Source organism: Pan troglodytes, chromosome 9 (assembly GCF_028858775.2).
Source record: "Pan troglodytes isolate AG18354 chromosome 9, NHGRI_mPanTro3-v2.0_pri, whole genome shotgun sequence".
Classification (NCBI taxonomy): domain Eukaryota; kingdom Metazoa; phylum Chordata; class Mammalia; order Primates; family Hominidae; genus Pan; species Pan troglodytes.
The window spans coordinates 109,979,045-109,998,231 of record NC_072407.2 but is presented as its reverse complement, the minus strand read 5'-3'; the positions used below and the strand labels follow the sequence as shown (position 1 = coordinate 109,998,231).

At 43.1% G+C, this 19,187-nt stretch overlaps 1 protein-coding gene across 1 annotated transcript in view; it reads right to left on the bottom strand.

Annotated features, from left to right (window-relative positions):
- CUL5 (cullin 5) overlaps positions 1 to 4,544 on the bottom strand; it is a 96,563-nt gene extending 92,019 nt beyond the window's left edge. The window contains 2 exon segments of the mRNA XM_522173.9: positions 3,739 to 3,768; positions 3,770 to 4,544. Of these exon segments, the coding sequence (XP_522173.3) occupies positions 3,739 to 3,768; positions 3,770 to 3,994 (255 nt within the window). The 5' untranslated portion in view covers positions 3,995 to 4,544.
- Positions 4,545 to 19,187: the final 14,643 nt, after the last annotated feature.

Sequence of the window (19,187 nt, the reverse complement as noted above, 5' to 3'; positions counted from 1 at the left end):
ATCAGAGAAGAATCTCATTTGATAATCAGGAGGTTGCTAGTACTTTTATGACTGACAGGTTCTATACAATTGGGTGGGAGAGAAGAGTAAGCCATATCATTAAGTTAAAGGGCAAAGAATTATAAAGGCAGCAAATGGGGGCTGCTTTTCCAAGAACTGTGACAGTGAGAAACAGAAGTTTGAGGCAGAGGCAGAGTACAAGTTTGTATGAGGAGGCAGAGTGCAGTGGCTCACGCCTGTAATCCCAACACTTTGGGTGGCCGAGGCAGGCGGATCACTTGAGGTCAGGAGTTTGAGACCATCCTGGCCAATATGGTAAAATCCCGTCTCTACTAAAAATACAAAAATAAGCTGGGTGTGGTGGCGTGTGCCTGTAATCCCAGCTACTCAGGAGGTTGAGGCAGGAGAATTGCTTGAACCCGGGAGGCGGAGGTTGCAGTGAGTGGAGATCCACACCACTGCACTCCAGCCTGGGCAACAAGAGCGAAACTCCATCTCCAAAAAAAAGAAAAGTTTATGTGAGGCGACATATGAACTTTCTTATAGGCATAGGAGAAAAAAGGGAAACTGAAAAAAAAAAAAAAAAGTAAGAGGGGACATACCACCAAGTCCTGGGGGGAAGATGAGGAATGAAAAAGAACAAGCAGAATGAGACAATTTGGGAGGTAGCATGGAACAGAGAAGAACATAGGAGAAACAAGAAAAATGTTTGGTATCGACCAAGGAAGTTAAGGGCACTTCAAATAGCTGGGTAAAGTAATGTACTAAGAATTAAGAGGGGTGAGGCTCAGCAAGAAAAGGTTGAAACAATTGCTGTTTGGGGTGGAACAATAAACTGGAAAAGAAAAAAATGAGCACTAAGGGCCCAGATGATAATTGCAAAAGAAAAGGAACAATCACAATTACATGTTCAAAGTAATCTAAAACAGAAGATAAAATTATAATATCAGATCCCTACAAATGTTCTACAGACTCACTCTGTAAGGAAAAACAACAAAGATAAAGTAGTTACATGGAAAGGTTTTCAGAGATACAAAACCCCTAAGCAGTTAACTGTATATGTCAAAATGTGCTACACAAATCTTTACATAGCTGAAAGACTTCTAAGATCCAGCAATAGTCCACTTGCTTTAAACAGACAATAAAATTATTAGAGTCAAATTCCAATATTAAAAAAGAAAAGCAGCTGGACATGGTGGCTCACGCCTATAATCCCAGCACTTTGAGAGGTCGAGGCGGGTGGATCATGAGGTCAAAAGATGGAGACCATCCTAGCCAACATGGTGAAACCCTGTCTCTACTAAAAATACAAAAATTAGCTGGGCGTGGTGGCGTGCGCCTGTAGTCCCAGCTACTCGGGACGCTGAGGCAGAAGAATCGCTTGAACCCGGGAGGCGGAAGTTGCAGTGAACCAAGATCGCACCACTGAACTTCAGCCTGGCAACAGAGCGAGACTCCGTCCCCCTCCAAAAAAAAAAAATTAAAAAGAAAGAAAAGCTGGTGGTTTTTTTATGACATTGGCTTCTAACTTCTAAGTTACACATCAAGAAAGTTCACTAGAGTCACTGAGTCACTTACTAATTTTTTTCAAAATATTATCACCTTCCCTTTATTTGTAAATGTTCAAGTTAAAACACTTTTTAAATTCTTGTGAGCTTTTAAACCTAAACCCTAAGTACCCCGTTTTCTGTATATTCAGGCAGTTTTCCCATTCACAGGTCTGTGCTGTGGATGTAGATTCAGAATTTCCACAAGTACTTAACTAATATGAACCAAAGTAGCTTCCACAGGTAAGTACTCAACTAATATGAACCAAAGTAGCTTCCACAGGTAAGTACTTAACTAATATAGACCAAAGTAGCTTCTCCTCCAAACAATCCTTTGTGAGGTTTTGTAAGTAGTACAGTGACTTACTCTTTTCTGAGAGTTATTTTTGGGGAGAAAAAGACCTTGCTTTATATCCAGGTAATCAACAAGTCAAAATTTTCCAGAATCACGGACAAAATTACTTCTTAAACACATTTCAATTAATAGCATACTGTTTATGTAAACACACAGATGCATCAATAGGAATCTTCAGAAATAAAACAAATTTTCTTTCCTTTTCTTTTTTCATTTAGAGTCTCACAGAGCAGTGGCGTGATCATAGTTAACTATAACCTCTAACTCAGAATTATCAATAGCACCTATATTGTAGGAACACTGTGAAGATTAAATTAATGTATCTAAAACAATCCTCCCACCTTGGCCTCTCAAAGAGCTGAGATTACAGGAGTGAGCCACTGTGCCCAGCCCACAAATTTTCTTTCTGAAGTAAAGCATGGGAAATTTGCTATACCATTATAAAAGAGAAAAGCAGAGTGGGATGGGTTACTCAATTCCCCGAATTCGTTTTCTTAACGAAAGAGGGGGAGTAGTTATAGTAATTTATTGTACTATACTAACTAAGTGCCAGGCACTGTTTTAAGCATTATAGATATATTAACTAATTTAATCTTCACAATGTTCCTATGATACAGGTGCTACTGATAATGCCGTCCTACTCATAAGGAAACTTGCCCAAAGTCATACAGCTTTTAAGTGGTGGCTATTCAGGGAGTCTAATTCTAGGGCCCCTCTCCCTTTTAAAAGGTGATATACAGTACTGCCTCTTAGTAAAATTTGTTCTTCATTTTATGAGACAGTCCCATCTATTAGACAATCAAATATCAGTGGTCTAAAGAAGACATGATGGTTAGGTTCCTGTATATTTTCTATTATTTTCTAGTATTCATCCACATTGCCTGAAGGCATGAGAGGCCTCAGGAAGAAGTGGTTCATCCTTTGTATTAGGCTGGTGCAAAAGTGACTGCGGTTTTTGCCATTAATATTATGTTCCCTGAGCTATTCACTACTCCCATTTCTGTCCGTACTTTTAAGGCAAATGATTAACTACTACAGACACATACACAGAACAGACTAGTTCTAAGTCTTCCTCATTCTTCTCCAAACTTTTTAACTGGTGGAGAATCTGCCCCTGTGGGCCTAGATCTCCCTTGCTATATAAAACTAACTTTAAATACTGTCTTTGACAAGGTAACTTTCCTGCGCCCTAAAACGATGGTATCGCTTCATCAGTTGTCATCTGGTTGTGTCCTGTAACTGGGTGGGGGTTAGGAAGCAGTTTCCTAAGGAAAAAGACGAACTCAAGAATGGGAGAATTAGGAGGGAAGGTGTAACACGCAGAAAAGGGAGGAAGCGGGGTGGAGTGGGAGGCACTGCTGGTCTGACTCGGAATTTCGTGCAGACAGAACGAGAACAGAAATGGAAGAAGTGGGGGGTCGAGTCACTGAAACCTGTTAGGCAGCATTTTCTTGGTTTTTCCTTTGATGCGTCTTAGACATTGCTTTACAAGAAACTGAGACCTAACAGTACTAACGGCCCAGCTGGTCAGGACACTGCACGACCATTCATCTCCCGCTCCCGGCCAGAGCTGGTCCCTTGAAAGCATCGCTCCTCGCCAGCGCTCAGCCAGGCTTTTCTCCCAGCGGCCAGTCGGCGGGAGCGACCACCAGAGCCTGTCGACCCCAAGGCCACAGACCCGCGTTCCGGTACTCGCCGGCTGCCACCGCGGCTTCCCTGCCAGTAGACAACCCCTGAACACTCCCACACTTCGCAGCTGAACCTGAGCCGTGCCTTTCCCAAAGAGCCGAACCCGGCGGCCACACAGTAAAACCCAAGCTGGAGTGAGGGTCTTACCTTTAACAGATTAGACGTCGCCATGTTCTTTAACTTGGACTCTCGCGAGACGACGCGAGAATTCGTGGCGCTCCCGGCCAGGCCTTGACCGGAGGCCGGAGCTCCCACCAGGGCCCAGGGCCCGTCGGCCCGCACCAGGGTGTGGTGGGCGCTGGAGCAGCGCGCCGACAGCGCTGACCTCGTCCCAAGCACCAGGAGCTTCCTCACTCTTGTCCCCTACATGGTCACCGGAGCTTCCCCACGCGAAAGACCTCATGCACGCGCTCAGGAAGACGTGAACCGCGAATGCTGAGAAGGTAACGGGAGCCGACCTGACTTGGAAGAGGAAGCATCGACTCCACGAGCCTCCCCGACTCCTTCGGATTAGCCTTTGTGGTTGCACCCGCCGCGGCCACCTGCAACGAATTTAGCTCGGCTTAGGCCCCGCAGCTCAGGTTCCGCGGCCACGTCACGTGACGCGAGGGCGGGGACGCGCTCGGGAGCGAGCGTGGGAGCCTGGAAGCCTCGGTGGGTCCCGAGGCTGCAGCGAGGCCGGGACCGCGCCCTCTGCTGGCGGGACCTGGCGTTTTCCGGCACCCCGCCCCAAATCCCGGACTCGGTGTTAAGGGAGGTGCATTGTCCTGAAATGCTCACAACAGCTGTCTTCAATAACTCGTGCATAGAATGCGCCCAGTAAATATGTGTTGACTGCACAAGCGTGATGACTCTTAATATTTCTATTCAGGAATGCTTGGCACTTAGATAAAATATTGTTCAGTGCTTTGGGAGGCCGAAGGGGGAGGATCACTTGAGGCCAGTTCAACACCCTCGTCATTACAAAAAAGTTTGAAAAAAAAAAAAGATTGTTTAGAGAATGAATATTAATCTTCGATTTTCTGAAGGCACATTATCCTAGAAGATCCTAAACCATAAGCCCCCAGGTTTTACCCCTTCAGACCACACACCACTGGCCAATGAGATAATATAATTTACATGTGGAACCTGCAGGATACCTGGTATTGTATTTTGCATGTTTACAAACAGCCTTCATACGGCCATAATGCGTAGAAATAAGTAAGAGCTCTGGACTAAGAGAAGAGGGATGGGCCTACTTAAAGAATCCAATCAAGTAGTTAATACTTGTTTGAGCACTTATATGTACTAGGCACAGGAAATACAGGATTAAATAAAAGAGAAGACCCCTGCTTGTTTGGAGTTTATGGCCTAATAAGGTAGCCAAATGTTAAGGATGGTTACACAAGTCAAATATTACTTAGTGGGAGTTGTGATAAATATTGCAAAGAGGCCGGGCGCAGTGGCTCACGCCTATAATCCCTATAGGGCACCGTGGCTCACGCCTATAATCGGCACTTTGGGAGGCCGAGACACCTGCGGTCAGGAGTCCGCGACCAGCCTGGCCAACATGGTGAACCCCTGTCTCTACTAAAAATACACAAATTAGCCGGGCATGGTGGCGGGCACCTGTAATCCCAGCTACTCGGGAGGCTGAAGCAGGAGAATCGCTTGAACCCTGAAGGTGGAGATTGCAGTGAGCCGAGATCGCGCTATTGCACTCCAGCCTGGACGACAGAGCGAGACTCTTGTCTCAAAAAAAGAACAAAAAAAACAAAAAAACAAACAAACAAAAAACTACAAACAAAAAAATACAGTGTGCACTTGAGAGCGTAGGAAGGGAAAGGAAACTAGTATCCTAATCTCCATCTACCCAAGCCACCCTTTGCTTATGCTTAACTGAACCTTAAGACAACTTTTGAGAGCTTGATTTCAGCGTCCTACTGTCAACCGAAGCATTCCAATTTTCCTAACTCACTTGTTCTGGAAACACCACTGCTACAACTCTGACTTCAATAAGTTCTCCATTCCATTGACCCCACCTGTTATCTGCCATCTCCTGTTTTCACTCTTTCTCATCCAATTTAGAATCGGCCCACTGTTATAAAAATGTTTAAATATTTAAAATGCTTAAATATTTATTTCTTAAAAATAGCGCAGGCACATAATACAAAATTCAGAAGGTGCTAAAAATAATACAATCAAAAGTAGTCTTCCTTCGACTTTCTGGGGTGATGTAATGTTCTATATTGTGGTAGGGACTTCAGTTATTCAGGTGTATGCACTTGTCAAAACTCAGCCAGTATACCCTTAAGATTTATGCATTTCAGCCAAGCACAGTGGCGCAATCCTGTAAGCCCAGCACTTTGGGAGGCGAAGGCAGGCAGATCACTTGAGCCCAGGGGTTCGAGACCAGCCTGTGCAAAGTAGCTATCGCTATAAAAAATAATAAAATTTTTTTAAAATGTGCATTTAATTCAAAGAGAAAATAGTTAACAAAATTTGAAGTTTAATGCTACCCATACTGAAGAATTTAGGAGTAAGTGAATCTATATTTATAATTTACTTGGAAATGTATCAAAAAATAAGATGAACTGATGGTTGGGTAGAAACACTGATAAAGCGGGCCTGGCGTGGTGGCTCACACCTGTAATCCCTGCACTTTGGGAGGCCGAGGCAGGTGGATCACCTGAGATCAAGGGTTCAAGACCAGCCTGGCCAACATGGTGAAATCTTGTCTCTACTAAAAATACAAAAAATTAGCCGGGAGTGGTGGCGGGCACCTATAATCCCAGCTACTCAGGAGGCTGAGGCAGGAGAATAGCTTGAACCCAGGAGGCAGAGGTTGCAGTGAGCCAAGATTGCGCCACTGCACTTCAGCCTGGACAACAAGAGTGAAACTCTGTCTCAAAAAAAAAAAAAAAAAAAAGTATGTATATATATATATATCAAGTATAGTAAAATGTTAATGGTAGAGTCTAGGTGGTGGCTATGCTAGGGTTCCCTGTGTAAAACCAACTCATCTATATGTTTAAAATTTTTCATAATTAAATATTTGGGGAAAATTTTTAAAAAATAGGCCTGCCTTCCTCCACAGTCCCCCAGGCATCCATTCTTTCTTCTCATAGACAACAGTTATGTTTCTTGTGAATGCCTAGGACATTCTGTGCATGTATAAGCATTCATGTATGTATTATTTTTTCTCTCCCCACAAATGATGGTATACTGCATAAATTCTTTAACATATTTGTTTTCACTCAGCAGTATGGTATAAATTACTGGAAAAAAAAATTGTGCCTTTTTTTTTCACACTTTCTTTTCTTCTTCTTCTTTTTGAGACAGAGTCTTGCTCTGTCGCCCAGGATAGAGTGAGGTGGCATGATCTCCACTCACTGCAACTCCCACCTCCCAGGTTCAAGTGATTCTCAACGCCTCAGCGGCCTGAATAGCTGGAATTACAGATGTGAGCCACCAAGCCTGGCTAATTTTTGTATAGAAATGGGGTTTTACCATATTGGCCAGGCTGGTCTCAAATTCCTGGCTTCAAGCAATCCTCCCACCTCAGCCTCCTAAAGTGCTGGGATTACAGTTGTGAGCCATCATACCTCACCTTTGACCTTAAAAGTCAAAGCTTTTAAGTTGTAAGAGGGGCTTCGTGAAATTATGTTGGCAAGTAGAAATGAGCATATGTTTCTTCTTATATTTATATAAGACATATATAAAAATCAACCATTCCTTCTTATATTTCATAGCCTCTTATGTGATTAATTACATGGGAAAATGCTCAGAATATAATAGGTAAAAATATAGGATGCAAAATTCCACATATGTGCCACAATTCCAACTTTGTAAAGAAAGAAAGCTACAGTTTTATTTCCTACTCTGAATAGTGGATAAACTGGAAAAAATATTCAAAATGTTACCAGTGTTTGTGAGTAGTAGAAAATGGGATAATTTTACTTTTATTTATTTAAAATCTTTTTAAAAATCACCTGCTGTCTGGGCACAGTGGCTCATATCTATAATCCCAGCACTTTGGGAGGCTGAGGTGGGCAGATCACCTGAGGACGGGAGTTCGAGACCAGCCTGACCAACATGGAGAAACCCTGTCTCCACTAAAAATACAAAATTATCCAGGCTTGGTGGCGCATGCCTGTAATCCCAGCTACTTGGGAGGCTGAGGCAAGAGAATCACTTGAACCCGGGAGTGGGAGGTTGTGGTGAGCCGAGATCACGCCATTGTACTCCAGCCTGGGCAACAAAGAGCGAAAGTCCGTCTCAAAAAAAAAAAAATCACCTGCTAATTTAAGAAAATTTAGCCATCATGTTAAACTATAATACCTTACAAAATGAAAGTTCTCTATAAACTTTTCTCTCCCACCTCCTAAAATATCCACTGTTAGCCATTTGTTTTATTCTTCTCATTTGTTTTCTGTGTATGCAGTAAAATATATATAAAGGAGTTTGTCAAATGTGGCTGATCATTTACATCAAAATAACCTGGGGTGCTTATTTTAAAAGCAGATTTCTAGGCTCTACCCTCTGAAGATTCTGATTCTACAGGTCAGGAGTGAGGCCCCAAATCTACCTTATCCCTAAGCATCCCAGGTGACTTTTCTTGTACACCAGTGGCCAAGAATTCTTGTGCATCAGTGGCCCAGAATTTCTCATAGAATACTTAAGAATGTGTGCTTTAGAACCAAACAGATCCTGCCATTTATGAGCTACGAGACATTGGGTACATTACTTAACCCTGCTGAGTCATAGTTTCCTTGTCTGTATCTGTAATGTAATGTATTACAGTGGCTCACACCTGTAATCCCAGCACTTTGGGAGGCCAAGGCGGGCAGATCACCTGAGGCCAGGAGTTTGAGACTAGCCTGGCCAACATGACGGAACCCCGTCTCTACTAAAAATACAAAAATTAGCTGGGCATGGTGGTGGGTGCCTGTAATCTCAGCTACTGGGGAGGCTGAGGCAGGAGAATTGCTTGAACCCGGGAGTTGAGCAGTGGGCCGAGATTGCACCACTGCACTCCAGCCTGGGTGAGAGGGCGGGACTCTGTCTCAAAAAAAAAAAAAAAAGAAAGAAAAAGAAAAAGGAAAAAAATGTATTGCACGTGTAAGCACTCAGTAAATGTAGTAATCGTAAGACCTAAAACATATAATGCTTACCATATGTCAGACACAGTTCTATGCACTTTACATAGATGAATACATTTGATGTAGGAATTTAATTCCTCCTTGTGGAGACCTTAAGTATCTTTTTTTGTTTGTTTCTTTTGAGACAGAGTTTCACTCTTGTTGCCCAGGCTGGAGTGCAATGGTGCGATCTTGGCTCACTGCAACCTCTGCCTCCCGGGTTACAGGCATGTGCCACCACGCCTGGCTAATGTATTTTTAGTAGAGATGGGGTTTCTCCATGTTGGTCAGGCTGGTCTCGAACTCCTGACCTCAGGTGATCCACCCGCCTTGGCCTCCCTTAGTGCTGGGATTACAGGCGTGAGCCACTGCGCCTGGCCTTAAGTATCTTTTAAACTTCACACCTGAGAAGAGGAAGAGTCAGGTAGCTGATGTGAATGATCCATCATTTAGAAGGGGAAAAATGATGATGGAAAGGATAGAAAGGAGAAAATGTGCTAGAACCATGTTCTTGATAAGGAAAGAGGATGGCACTTAGGGCACACATGGGGAGAGGTGCACCTTGGCTAGCACCATGGACAGTCACACCTACTAGGAGGATAGACACGAGACGGTAGATAGGCTCTTGGAAGTGAAGATTCTCTTCCGATTGCTTGTCTTCTCTAATTGAAGTTGGAAGCCAGGTCGTGAGCTGATAGTGAGGATGCTGTGAGGTTTAAGAAGAAAGGAGAAAAGGGGAAGATGGGAAATTGTTATCTACGATGGTGGAAGAGGAAAGAGAAACATATAATGATTCCTGGGCATCCCTAAGTGCCAACTTGAGACTAGTTATCCCAGATTTTAATTGAGGTCTCTCAGCATAGCTAAGGAAATTAACATTCACCAGGGTTAAGTAATGTGCCTAAGGTCTCACAGCTCCTACGTGGGAGGACCTGTTTGATTCAAAAGACATATTCAGCCACTCGGGTGCAGGCATAGAATTGGATGTAACCAAAGTTGGGGTTTCGCTGAGAGAGAATGATGGAGGGCATTGAGCATATATACAAGGGAGTGAGTATGATGATCGACCCTTGGATTTAAGCTGAATTAGGAGGCAAAGAACAGTGAAAAGACAGTAGGGTCAAAGTACCGTCCATTCACATTGGAGTCTAAGGATTGCTGGAGTCAAGATGGAAGAGGTACTAGGCTGAAAAGATAGCAGGGGATAGTTGGAGAATGAAATTGAGCTTAGGTTGTTATTGGGAGCATTATGGGTAGTGACAAAGGCTACACTCTGATCAAGATTGAGTAGTTGGCTGGGCGCGGTGGCTCACGCCTGTAATCCCAGCACTTTGGGAGGCCAAGGAGGGCAGATCACTTGAGGCCAGGAGTTGGAGACCAGCCTGGCCATCATGGTGATGGCCGTCTCTACTAAAAATACAAAAATTAGCTGGGCATGGTGGCGCACACCTGTAATCCCAGCTACTCAGGAGGCTGAGGCATGAGAATCACTTGAAACCAGGAGGTGGAGGTTGCAGTGAGCTGAGATCACACCATTACCCACTAACTGGGAAATAGAGTGAGACTCTGTCTAAAAGAAAAGAGAGAGAGAGAGAGAGAGAGTAGTTGAGTTGGAGAACAGGAGAACAGAATCATTAGAAAAGTGGAGGTTAAGGAATGGAGAAGCCAGGCATACCAGACACTTTCGGTGTTCAGTCACATCCTCTTGACCTATTTCTGATTTCATCAGCAGCTATGAACGTTCTCTGTGAGCTCAGATGTCCCTGATACCTTCCCACATGAAAAGAGCACCTCTCCTTTCTGCTTTCACCTCAAGGTCTTCTCTGAAGGTCCAGGAGCCTGCTAAGTCCACAGACAAGTGCAGCAAAGCACAAGGAAGACAATGCTTTTGGGGACAACTGCCAACCAGGAGAGTCAGCAGCCACTGGATATGTGTCCCAACCTCTGTTCCATTGGTGGACAATTTTATGGGGCACTCAGGATGCTTCCCAGAGATCTCAGTGGACCTGAGTCCCCTTTGTTCATGGTGGTGACCTTGATGGCACACTTTTCCTCCTTCCTTATCTTACTCTCCCTACTTTCTCATTCCTGCTTCTTGGGTTATCTCCCAAAGAAATCACTTGTATCCCAGGTCCTTGTTTCAGACTCGCTTTCGGGAGAAACCTTAATAAAACACCAGGGTACTAATAATCTTTTTTTTTTTTTTTTGAGACAGAGTCTTGCTCTGTCGCCCAGAGTGGAATGCAGAGGCGCAATCTCGGCTCACTGCAGCCTCCGCCTCCCAGGTTCAAGCAATTATCTTGCTTCACCCTCCCAAGTAACTAATAATCTTTTATATAGATGTTGAAATAACTAAGAATGACCACAGGAATAATGCTGGAGAGAATGATATTGGAGTCAAGATCTAAATTCATTAAGGAATGAGGGCATATGACCTGGGAAGTCATTACATGACTGAAAAGGAGCGTTAATGCATGAGTAGCTGACTGACACAAGACTCACAGCTGAGCGTTTTTAGGGAATGGGGAGGATGATCTGGAAGTGGCAGTGGGAGCAAAGAGGACCCATGCACGAACTGTAGGTCCAGTGGTACATCAGCCATCTTGTGAGAGAGATGCAGAAAAAACAGTGACTTCAGGAGGGAACCAAGTTTCACTTAGAATAAAAAAGTAAACGGACTTCTTTGCTGTAGTTGTAAGTGCAGAAGCTGGGGAGGGACACTTTTATCCCAAGTCCACAGGATTTTTGGGAATGCTCCTAATCCTTGCTAGAAGAGGCAGGGAACCCAGGGAGAGCATGGGTTTATCTGGGGTACTGAGAATTCTGGGGAACAAATTTTAATGACTAATTTGGAGCTATTCTTCTCTAACTCTTGTATAGTCACTTACCCTTTCAAGAGTCTTCGTTTGTTAACCAATCGTTAACCAGTGCCTAAAGCTTATGCCTCAATTATATTTGCTATAAATATTTTCTATAAATAATGATATATTATTTAATTCAAGGATGAATTAAATAATATGGGGCTTGGCTGGTCATGGTGGCTCATGCCTGTAATTCCAACACATTAGAAGGCCAAGAAGGGAGGATCACTTGAGTTCAGGAATTCAAGACCAGCCTGGGCAACATGGTGAAACCCCATCTCCACAGAAAACACAAAAATTAGCCAGGCGTGGTGGTGCATGCTGTAGTCTCAGCTACTGAGGAGGCTGAGGTGGGAGGATCACTTAAGCCCATTAGGTCGAGGATGCAGTAAGCCGAGATTGTGCCACTGCACTCCAGCCTGGGTGACATAGCAAGAACCTGTCTCAAAACAAAAATAAAAATAAAATAATATGGGGCTTATACTATTCTATTTATATAACAACCCCAAATACTGAAAAATAACAAAAGTGTCTAAAAATTTTAAATATTGCAAAACCACATCCTTATGCACCACCAGAGTTATCAATTCTTGAAAAAAACAGTGCTTAGGTATATGGTTTTCGGAAAAAATGGATTTTTTTTTTTTTTGAGTCAGAGTTTTGCTCTTGTTGCCCAGGCTGGAGTGCAATGGCGCGATCTTGGCTCACCGCAACCTCCCACTCCTGGGTTCAAGCGATTCTCCAGCCTCAGCCTCCCAAGTACCTGGGATTACAGGTGTGTGCCACCATGCCCAGCTAATTTTATATTTTTAGCATAGATGGGGTTTCGCCACGTTGGCCAGGCTGGTTTCAAACCCCTGAACTCAGGTGGTTTGCCCACCTCAGCATCCCAAAGTGCTGGGATTATAGGCAGGAGTCACCACAGTCAGCCACAAATGGATATTTTAACCAACCCGATGGGCTGACCAACTTGCACCCTGTGGATTTGCTTAGGGCCAGTTTATCTTCCACTGTATTAGCTAGTGTTGTTGATGGATGTAACTGGGACTAGATGCAGGTCTTCCAAATTGTGATCCAAGGCTTTTCCTGCCTGAAGGATGGTTTCAGAGAATAAAATCAAAGAAAACAGAGACCAAAATGCTCAGGGCATGCTTCTCTTGTCCTGTGAGGTGGACCCTTCACTTCTGAACCTTCACTTCACCTTTCCTGTGGCTGCCTCCGACCCTGGTTCCTCTGTGCCCCTGTCTACAACTGTGGACTCGCTCCCACAATGTACCCTGACTCTTCACGTGGGGCAGATGGTTAACCTGAGATGGTTCTAGGTTTTCTGATGTTTTTACTGGATGTGTTTTCTTATCGTCTAGACCTGTTTGTTCCAGTGACTAAGTCAAGCTCACCCCTCTCCTTTCCTCTGTCAGTAAATAGATTTTCCAGCCACTGGAAACTCTCCTTGGAAAGAATGCAAGTCTGAGGTTTTCAACTCCAGGCTCCTTAACCTCCCACTTTGGTGCCCCCTCAGGGGCCACGGTTGGGTTTGCAGCAGCTGGGATGGGTGGCGTTCAAAACTCTATTTCAACAGCTACCCCCAGTGGAATATCAGTTAACTACACTGGCAAGAGCTACCTGAGATCAGGTTGACTTGGCTTAAGGAGAATTTCAGACAGACCCTCAAAGAAACACACGTACACAACACACATATACCAACACTTCTGATACTTGTTTCATTATCCATAACTGTTCACTTTTTAAATACCAGAAAAGACAATTCATCTTGTCTAAGTGGCACTAAGTAGAAGAAACAAAAATGAGCAGCCGTTGGAGAATTATGACACTTTTTATTAATGCTATCATTTGGGAGACTTCATCTAACTAGAATTTTATTTTTAAATTTTATAATAATACTTTTTATTTATGCTACTATTACTTAAAAGCCTTATCTAACTTTATTTTTATTTTATTTATTTATTTATTTTGAGATGGAGTCTCACTCTGTCACCCAGGCTGGATTGCAATGGCGCAATCTCGGCTCACTGCAACCTCTGCCTCCTGGGTTCAAGCGATTCTCCTGCCTCAGTCTCCTGAGTAACTGGGATTACAGGCGCACCACCACGCCCAGCTAATGGGGTTTCACCATGTTGGTCAGGCTGGTCTCGAACTCCTGACCTCGTGATCCGCCTGCCTCAGACTCCTAAAGGGCTGGGATTATAGGCGTGAGCCACCGGGCCTGGCATAACTTATTTTTAAATATGCTCAGTTCAGACAATTAACAAGATAAAAATGAACCATTTGAAAATAAGATTTTAGTAATGTAATTTACAGATTTACTTTTTACATGAAATTCAATTTCTTAATTGATTCATATCTGAAGTAAATTGTCAGAGTATTTTTGCTGTGCCAAAGCTATGTAATAGTTATAGTATAAAGGATGCATTGTGTTATACTTTTGCTTAGTAAACTACTTATTACTTATAAAATCAAAATACTGCAAGACTTCACAAGTCTAGGCAATGAGGTCACATCAACTTTTTTTTTTTTTTTTTTTTGAGATAGAGTCTTGGTCTGTTGCCCAGGCTGGAATGCAGCAGTGCAATCTTGGCTAACCGCAACCTCTGCCTCCAGGGTTCAAGTAATTCTCCTGCCTCAGCCTCCCTAGTAGCTGGGATTACAGGCGTGCGCCACCACGCCAAGCTAATTTTTGTATTTTTAGTAGAGACAGCGTTCCGCCATGTTGGCCTGGCTGGTCTCGAACTCCCGACCTCAAGTGATCCACCTACCTCGGCCTCCTAAACTGCTGGGATTATAGGCATGAGCCACTGCTCCTGGCCCACATCGACATTAATACCTAAATTTTGCTGCTCCTTTTACTAGCCTCCACTTCCCCTATCACTTTTAAATTTTGTTTTATTTTGTTAGTCTCCAAGGCATGCTTCAAAATGCTCAGGATCAATTCTGCTTATGTTGTTCTGCTCCATTGAGCTCCATAATTTAGTCAGCTATCTAAAATATATTGGTGATTTCAGAAAATATAATTAGAAATGCTAATTATGAGCCAATTGAGAATATGCATAAGGGAACAAACAGAGCTTAAAATATTTACATTGTGGTAGTAAAGCTGTATTGTAGATTGCATCTTGAAAGGTCAAGTGGTTTTTTTTTTTTTTTTTTTGAGAGAGGGTCTAGCTTTGTTGCCCAGGCCAGAGTGCAGTTGGGGGGATCACAGCTCACCGCAACCTCAGCTTCCTGGGCTCAATCGTTCCTCCCACCTCAGCCTTCCTGAGCAGCCTGGCTAATTTTTTGCTTTTTTTGTAGAGATGGGGTTTCACTGTGTGGCCCAGGCTTGTCTCAAACTCCTGGACTCAAGTTATCCACCACCTTGGCTTCCCAAAGTGCTGAGATTACAGGAGTGAGCCACCACACCAGGCCCCAGCTGGTCATTTTCCCCTCTCTTTTGTTTGAATAGAAATTGTGCATTCTGTCATAGGTGGGCTGGCTGGAGAACCACAGACCTCCCTTCAATTCTTGAAACTTAGAAGGGACGATAGCCTGAATCTTCCCACTAAGTATACACAATCAACTCAGACTAGCAGGAACAGCCTGTTACATTCACCTCTAATATGAAATTAATTCTGCCAAATTAATCTGCATATTCAATAAAATTTCAATATAATACTTCAATCATTTTTTTAACAGAAACTTGACAAGACAATTGAAAATGTATTAGGGAGATAAAATGTGGAAGAACATACTAAGATATGGGCTTAAAAAAATGTTGAAGAAGGCCGGGCTTGATGGCTCATGCCTGTAATCCCAGCACTTTGAGAGGCCGAGGCAGGAGGATCTCTTGAGACCAGCCTGGGCAATGTGGTGAAACCCCATCTATACAAAAAAATACAAAAGAATTAGCCAAGCATGTTGGCGGGTGCCTGTGGTCCCAGCTACTTGGGGGGCTGAGGCCAGAGGATAGCTGGAGCCCAGGAGGCGGAGGTTGCTGTGAGCCAAGATCACACCTCTGCACTCCAGCCTGAGTGACAGAGCAAGACCCTGTTTCCAAAATAAATAAATAAATAATAAATTTAGTGACTTAAAACAATACAAGCTTATTCTCTTATAGTTCTGGAGGTTAGAAGGCTAAAATCAAGGTGTCAGCAGGACTGCACTCCTTCTAAAGGTTTCAGGAAAAATGTGTTCCTTGCCTTGTCCAGCCTCTAGAAGCTGCCCAAATTCCTTGGCTGGTGGCTCCTTTCTCCATCTTCAAAGCCAGCAGTGTAGCATCTTCTGTCTTTGATCTGCTCCCCTCTACTTCCTTTTACACGTGGTCTTTTTTTTTTTTTTTTAACTTTAACCTTCGTGCCTTCCTCTTATAAGGACACTTGTGATTATATTGTGGCCATCTGGAAAAGATTAAACTCCCCATCCCAAGATCCTTAACTTGATCACAACATCTGCAAAGTCTCTTTTGCTGTATAAGGTAACATGTTCACAAATTCTAGAAATTAGGATATGGTCATCTTTAGGGGGCCATTGTTTGTCTTCTACACATACCAGCAACTCATAGTCACTCTTATTTCATGTATACTCCAACCTACTTGTAATCAATAGCGTATCATTTCATTCATACACATTTTAGTATGTATTTCTAAAGGATAAGAGCTCTTTAGAAAAATAATACCATTATCACACCAAAAAACTAACAATGTTTTAATATCACTGTTTAGTATTCCAATTTCCCTGACTGTCATATCATTCCTTTATTTTTTGGAGACAGGGTCTTGCTCGGTTGCCCAGGCTGGAGTGCAGTGGTGTGATCATAGCTCACTGCAGCCCCACTTTCCTAGGCTCAAGTGATCCACTTGCCTCAGCCTCCCAAGTAGCTAGGACTACAGGCACATTCCACCACTCCCAGCTAATTTTTGTATTTTTTGTGGAGATGGGGTCTCACTATGTTGCCCAGGCTCAACTCCTGGACTCAAGCAATGTTCCCACCTTGGTCTCCCAAAGTGCTGGGATTACAGGTGTGAGCCACCATGCCCAGCCACATAAATCTTTTCTGTGGTTGAATCAGGAACATATGATCAACACAATATAGGTGGTTGATATATCCCTTAAGTCTTTCTAATTCATAATCTTCTAAGATGGACACTGAGATACCCCACTCTGATCATCCCTCTGTGAAAGACTTATTGCCCCAGATTCTGGCAGTGCTGTTGACAGGCAACATTCAGCTAGCAGTTTCCTCAGGGATTGCCTCAGTGGCAGAGAGCCACGTTACCCAAGGCCACACCCTTTCTGTGTGATAAGAAAGCCAAACAGCCTTATTGCTGATATGGAGGAAGTTTTAGAGGTCTGGATACAAGATCCAAGCAACCACAACGTTCCCTTAAGCCAAAGCCTAATCCAGAGCAAGGCCCTAACACTCTTCGATTTTATGAAGGCTGAGAGGAAGCTGCAAAAAAAAAGTTTGAAGCTAGCATAGTTGGGATCATGAGGTGTAAGGAAAGAAGCTGTCGCCGTAACTTAAAAGTGCAGGGTGAAGTAGCAAGTGCTTATGTAGAAGCTGCAGCAAGTTATCTAGAAGATCTAGCTAAGATGACTGATGAAGGTGACTGTGATAAACAATTTTCAATGTAGACAAAATAGTCTTTTTTTGGAAGAAGTTGCCATTTAGAACTTTCATAGCTAGAGAAGTCAATGCCTGGCTTCAAAGCTTCAAAGGACAGGCTGACTTTCCTGTTAGAAGCTAATGCTGCTGGTGATTTTAAGTTAAAGTCAGTACTTATTTACCATTCAGAAAATCCAAGGGCCCTTAAGAATTATGTTAAATTGGCTGGGTGCAATGGCTTATGCCTACAATCCCAGTACTTTGGCGAGGTTGCAGTGAGCCGAGATTGCAGAGATCGCATCACTGCACTCCAGCCTGGGTGACAGAGCAAGACTCCATCTCAAAAAAAAAAAAAAGAAAAGAAAAGGATTATGTTAAATCTACTCTGCCTGTGCTCCAGAAATGGAACAATAAAGCCTAGACAAAGCACATATGTTTGTGGCATTGTTTACTATTTTAAGCCCATTGTTGAGACCCACTGCTCAGAAAAAAAGATTTCTTTCAAAATGCTACAGTTCATCAAAAATGCTTCAAGAGCTCTGACAGAGATGAACAGAGATGAATGTTGTTTTCATGCCTGCTAGCTCACATCCATTCTGCAGCCCATGGATCAAGGAGTCATTTTGACTTTCAGGTCTTATTACTTAAGGAATACATTTCCTAAAGCTGTAACTGCCATAGCTGGCAATTCCTCTGACAGATCTTGGCAGAATAAATCAAAAACCTTCTGGAAAGGATTCACCAGTCTAGATGACATTAAGGACATTTGTGATTCATGGCAGGAGGTCAAAATAGCAACATTAACAGGAGTTTGAAGGAAGTTGATTCCAGCCCTCATGGATGACTTTGAGGTGTTCAAGCCTTCAGTGGAGGAAGTAACTGCAGATGGGATGGAAAAAACAAGAGAACTACAATTAGAAGTGGAGCCTGAAGATGGGACTGAATTGCTGCAATCTCATGATCAAACTTGAATGCATGAGGAGTTGCTTCTTATGGATGAGCAGAGAAAAGTGATTTCTTGAGATGGAATCTACTCCTGGTGAAGATGCTGAATCCTTCATTGTTGAAATGACAATGAAGGATTTAGAATATCATATAAACTTAGTTAATAAAGCAACAGCAGGGTTTGAGAGGATTGACTCTGATTTTGAAAGAAGTTCTATGGTGGATAAAATGCTATCAAACAACATGGCATGCCTCAGAGAAATCTTTCATGAAAGGAAGAGTCAATTGATGCAGCAAACTTCACCATAGTCTTATTTTAAGAAATTGCCACAGCCACCCCAACCTTCAACAATCACCACCATGATCAGTCAGCAGCCATCAACTTCCAGGCAAGACCCTCCACCAGCAAAAAGACTATGGTTTGCTGAAAGGTTAGGTTCATTAGCATTTTTTTCACAACATTTTAGATTAAGGTATGTACATTATTTTTTCAAACATAGTTCTATTGCACACTTAGTAGACTACAGTATAGTAAAAACATAACTTTTATATATACAGTGGGAAACAAAAAATTCTGTTATAGAAGGTGCAGGATTGGAAAACAAAAAACAAAAAAAGCCTGGATTCAGTAGCTCACGCCATAATCCTAGCACTTTGGGAGGCCAAGGTGGGCAGATCACTTGAGCCAGGAGTTCGAGACTAGCCTGGGTAATTTGATGAAACTTTACCTCTACAAAAAATACAAAAATTAGCCAGGCTTGGTGGCACATGCCTGTAGTCCCAGCTACTTGGTAGGCTGAGGTGGGAGGATCGCTTGAGCCTGAGAGGTTGAGGCTGCAGTGAGCCAAGACTAGCACCACTGCACTCCAGCCTGGGTAACAGTTCAAGACCCTGCCTCAAACACAAAAACAAAAAACAAAAAAAGGAAAAAAGGCCAGGTGCGGTGGCTCACGCCTGTAATCCCAGCACTTTGGGAGGCAAAGGCAGATGGATCACTTGAGGTCAGGAGTTCCAGACCAGCCTGGTCAACATGGTGAAACTTCATCTCTACTAAAAGTACAAAAATTAGCT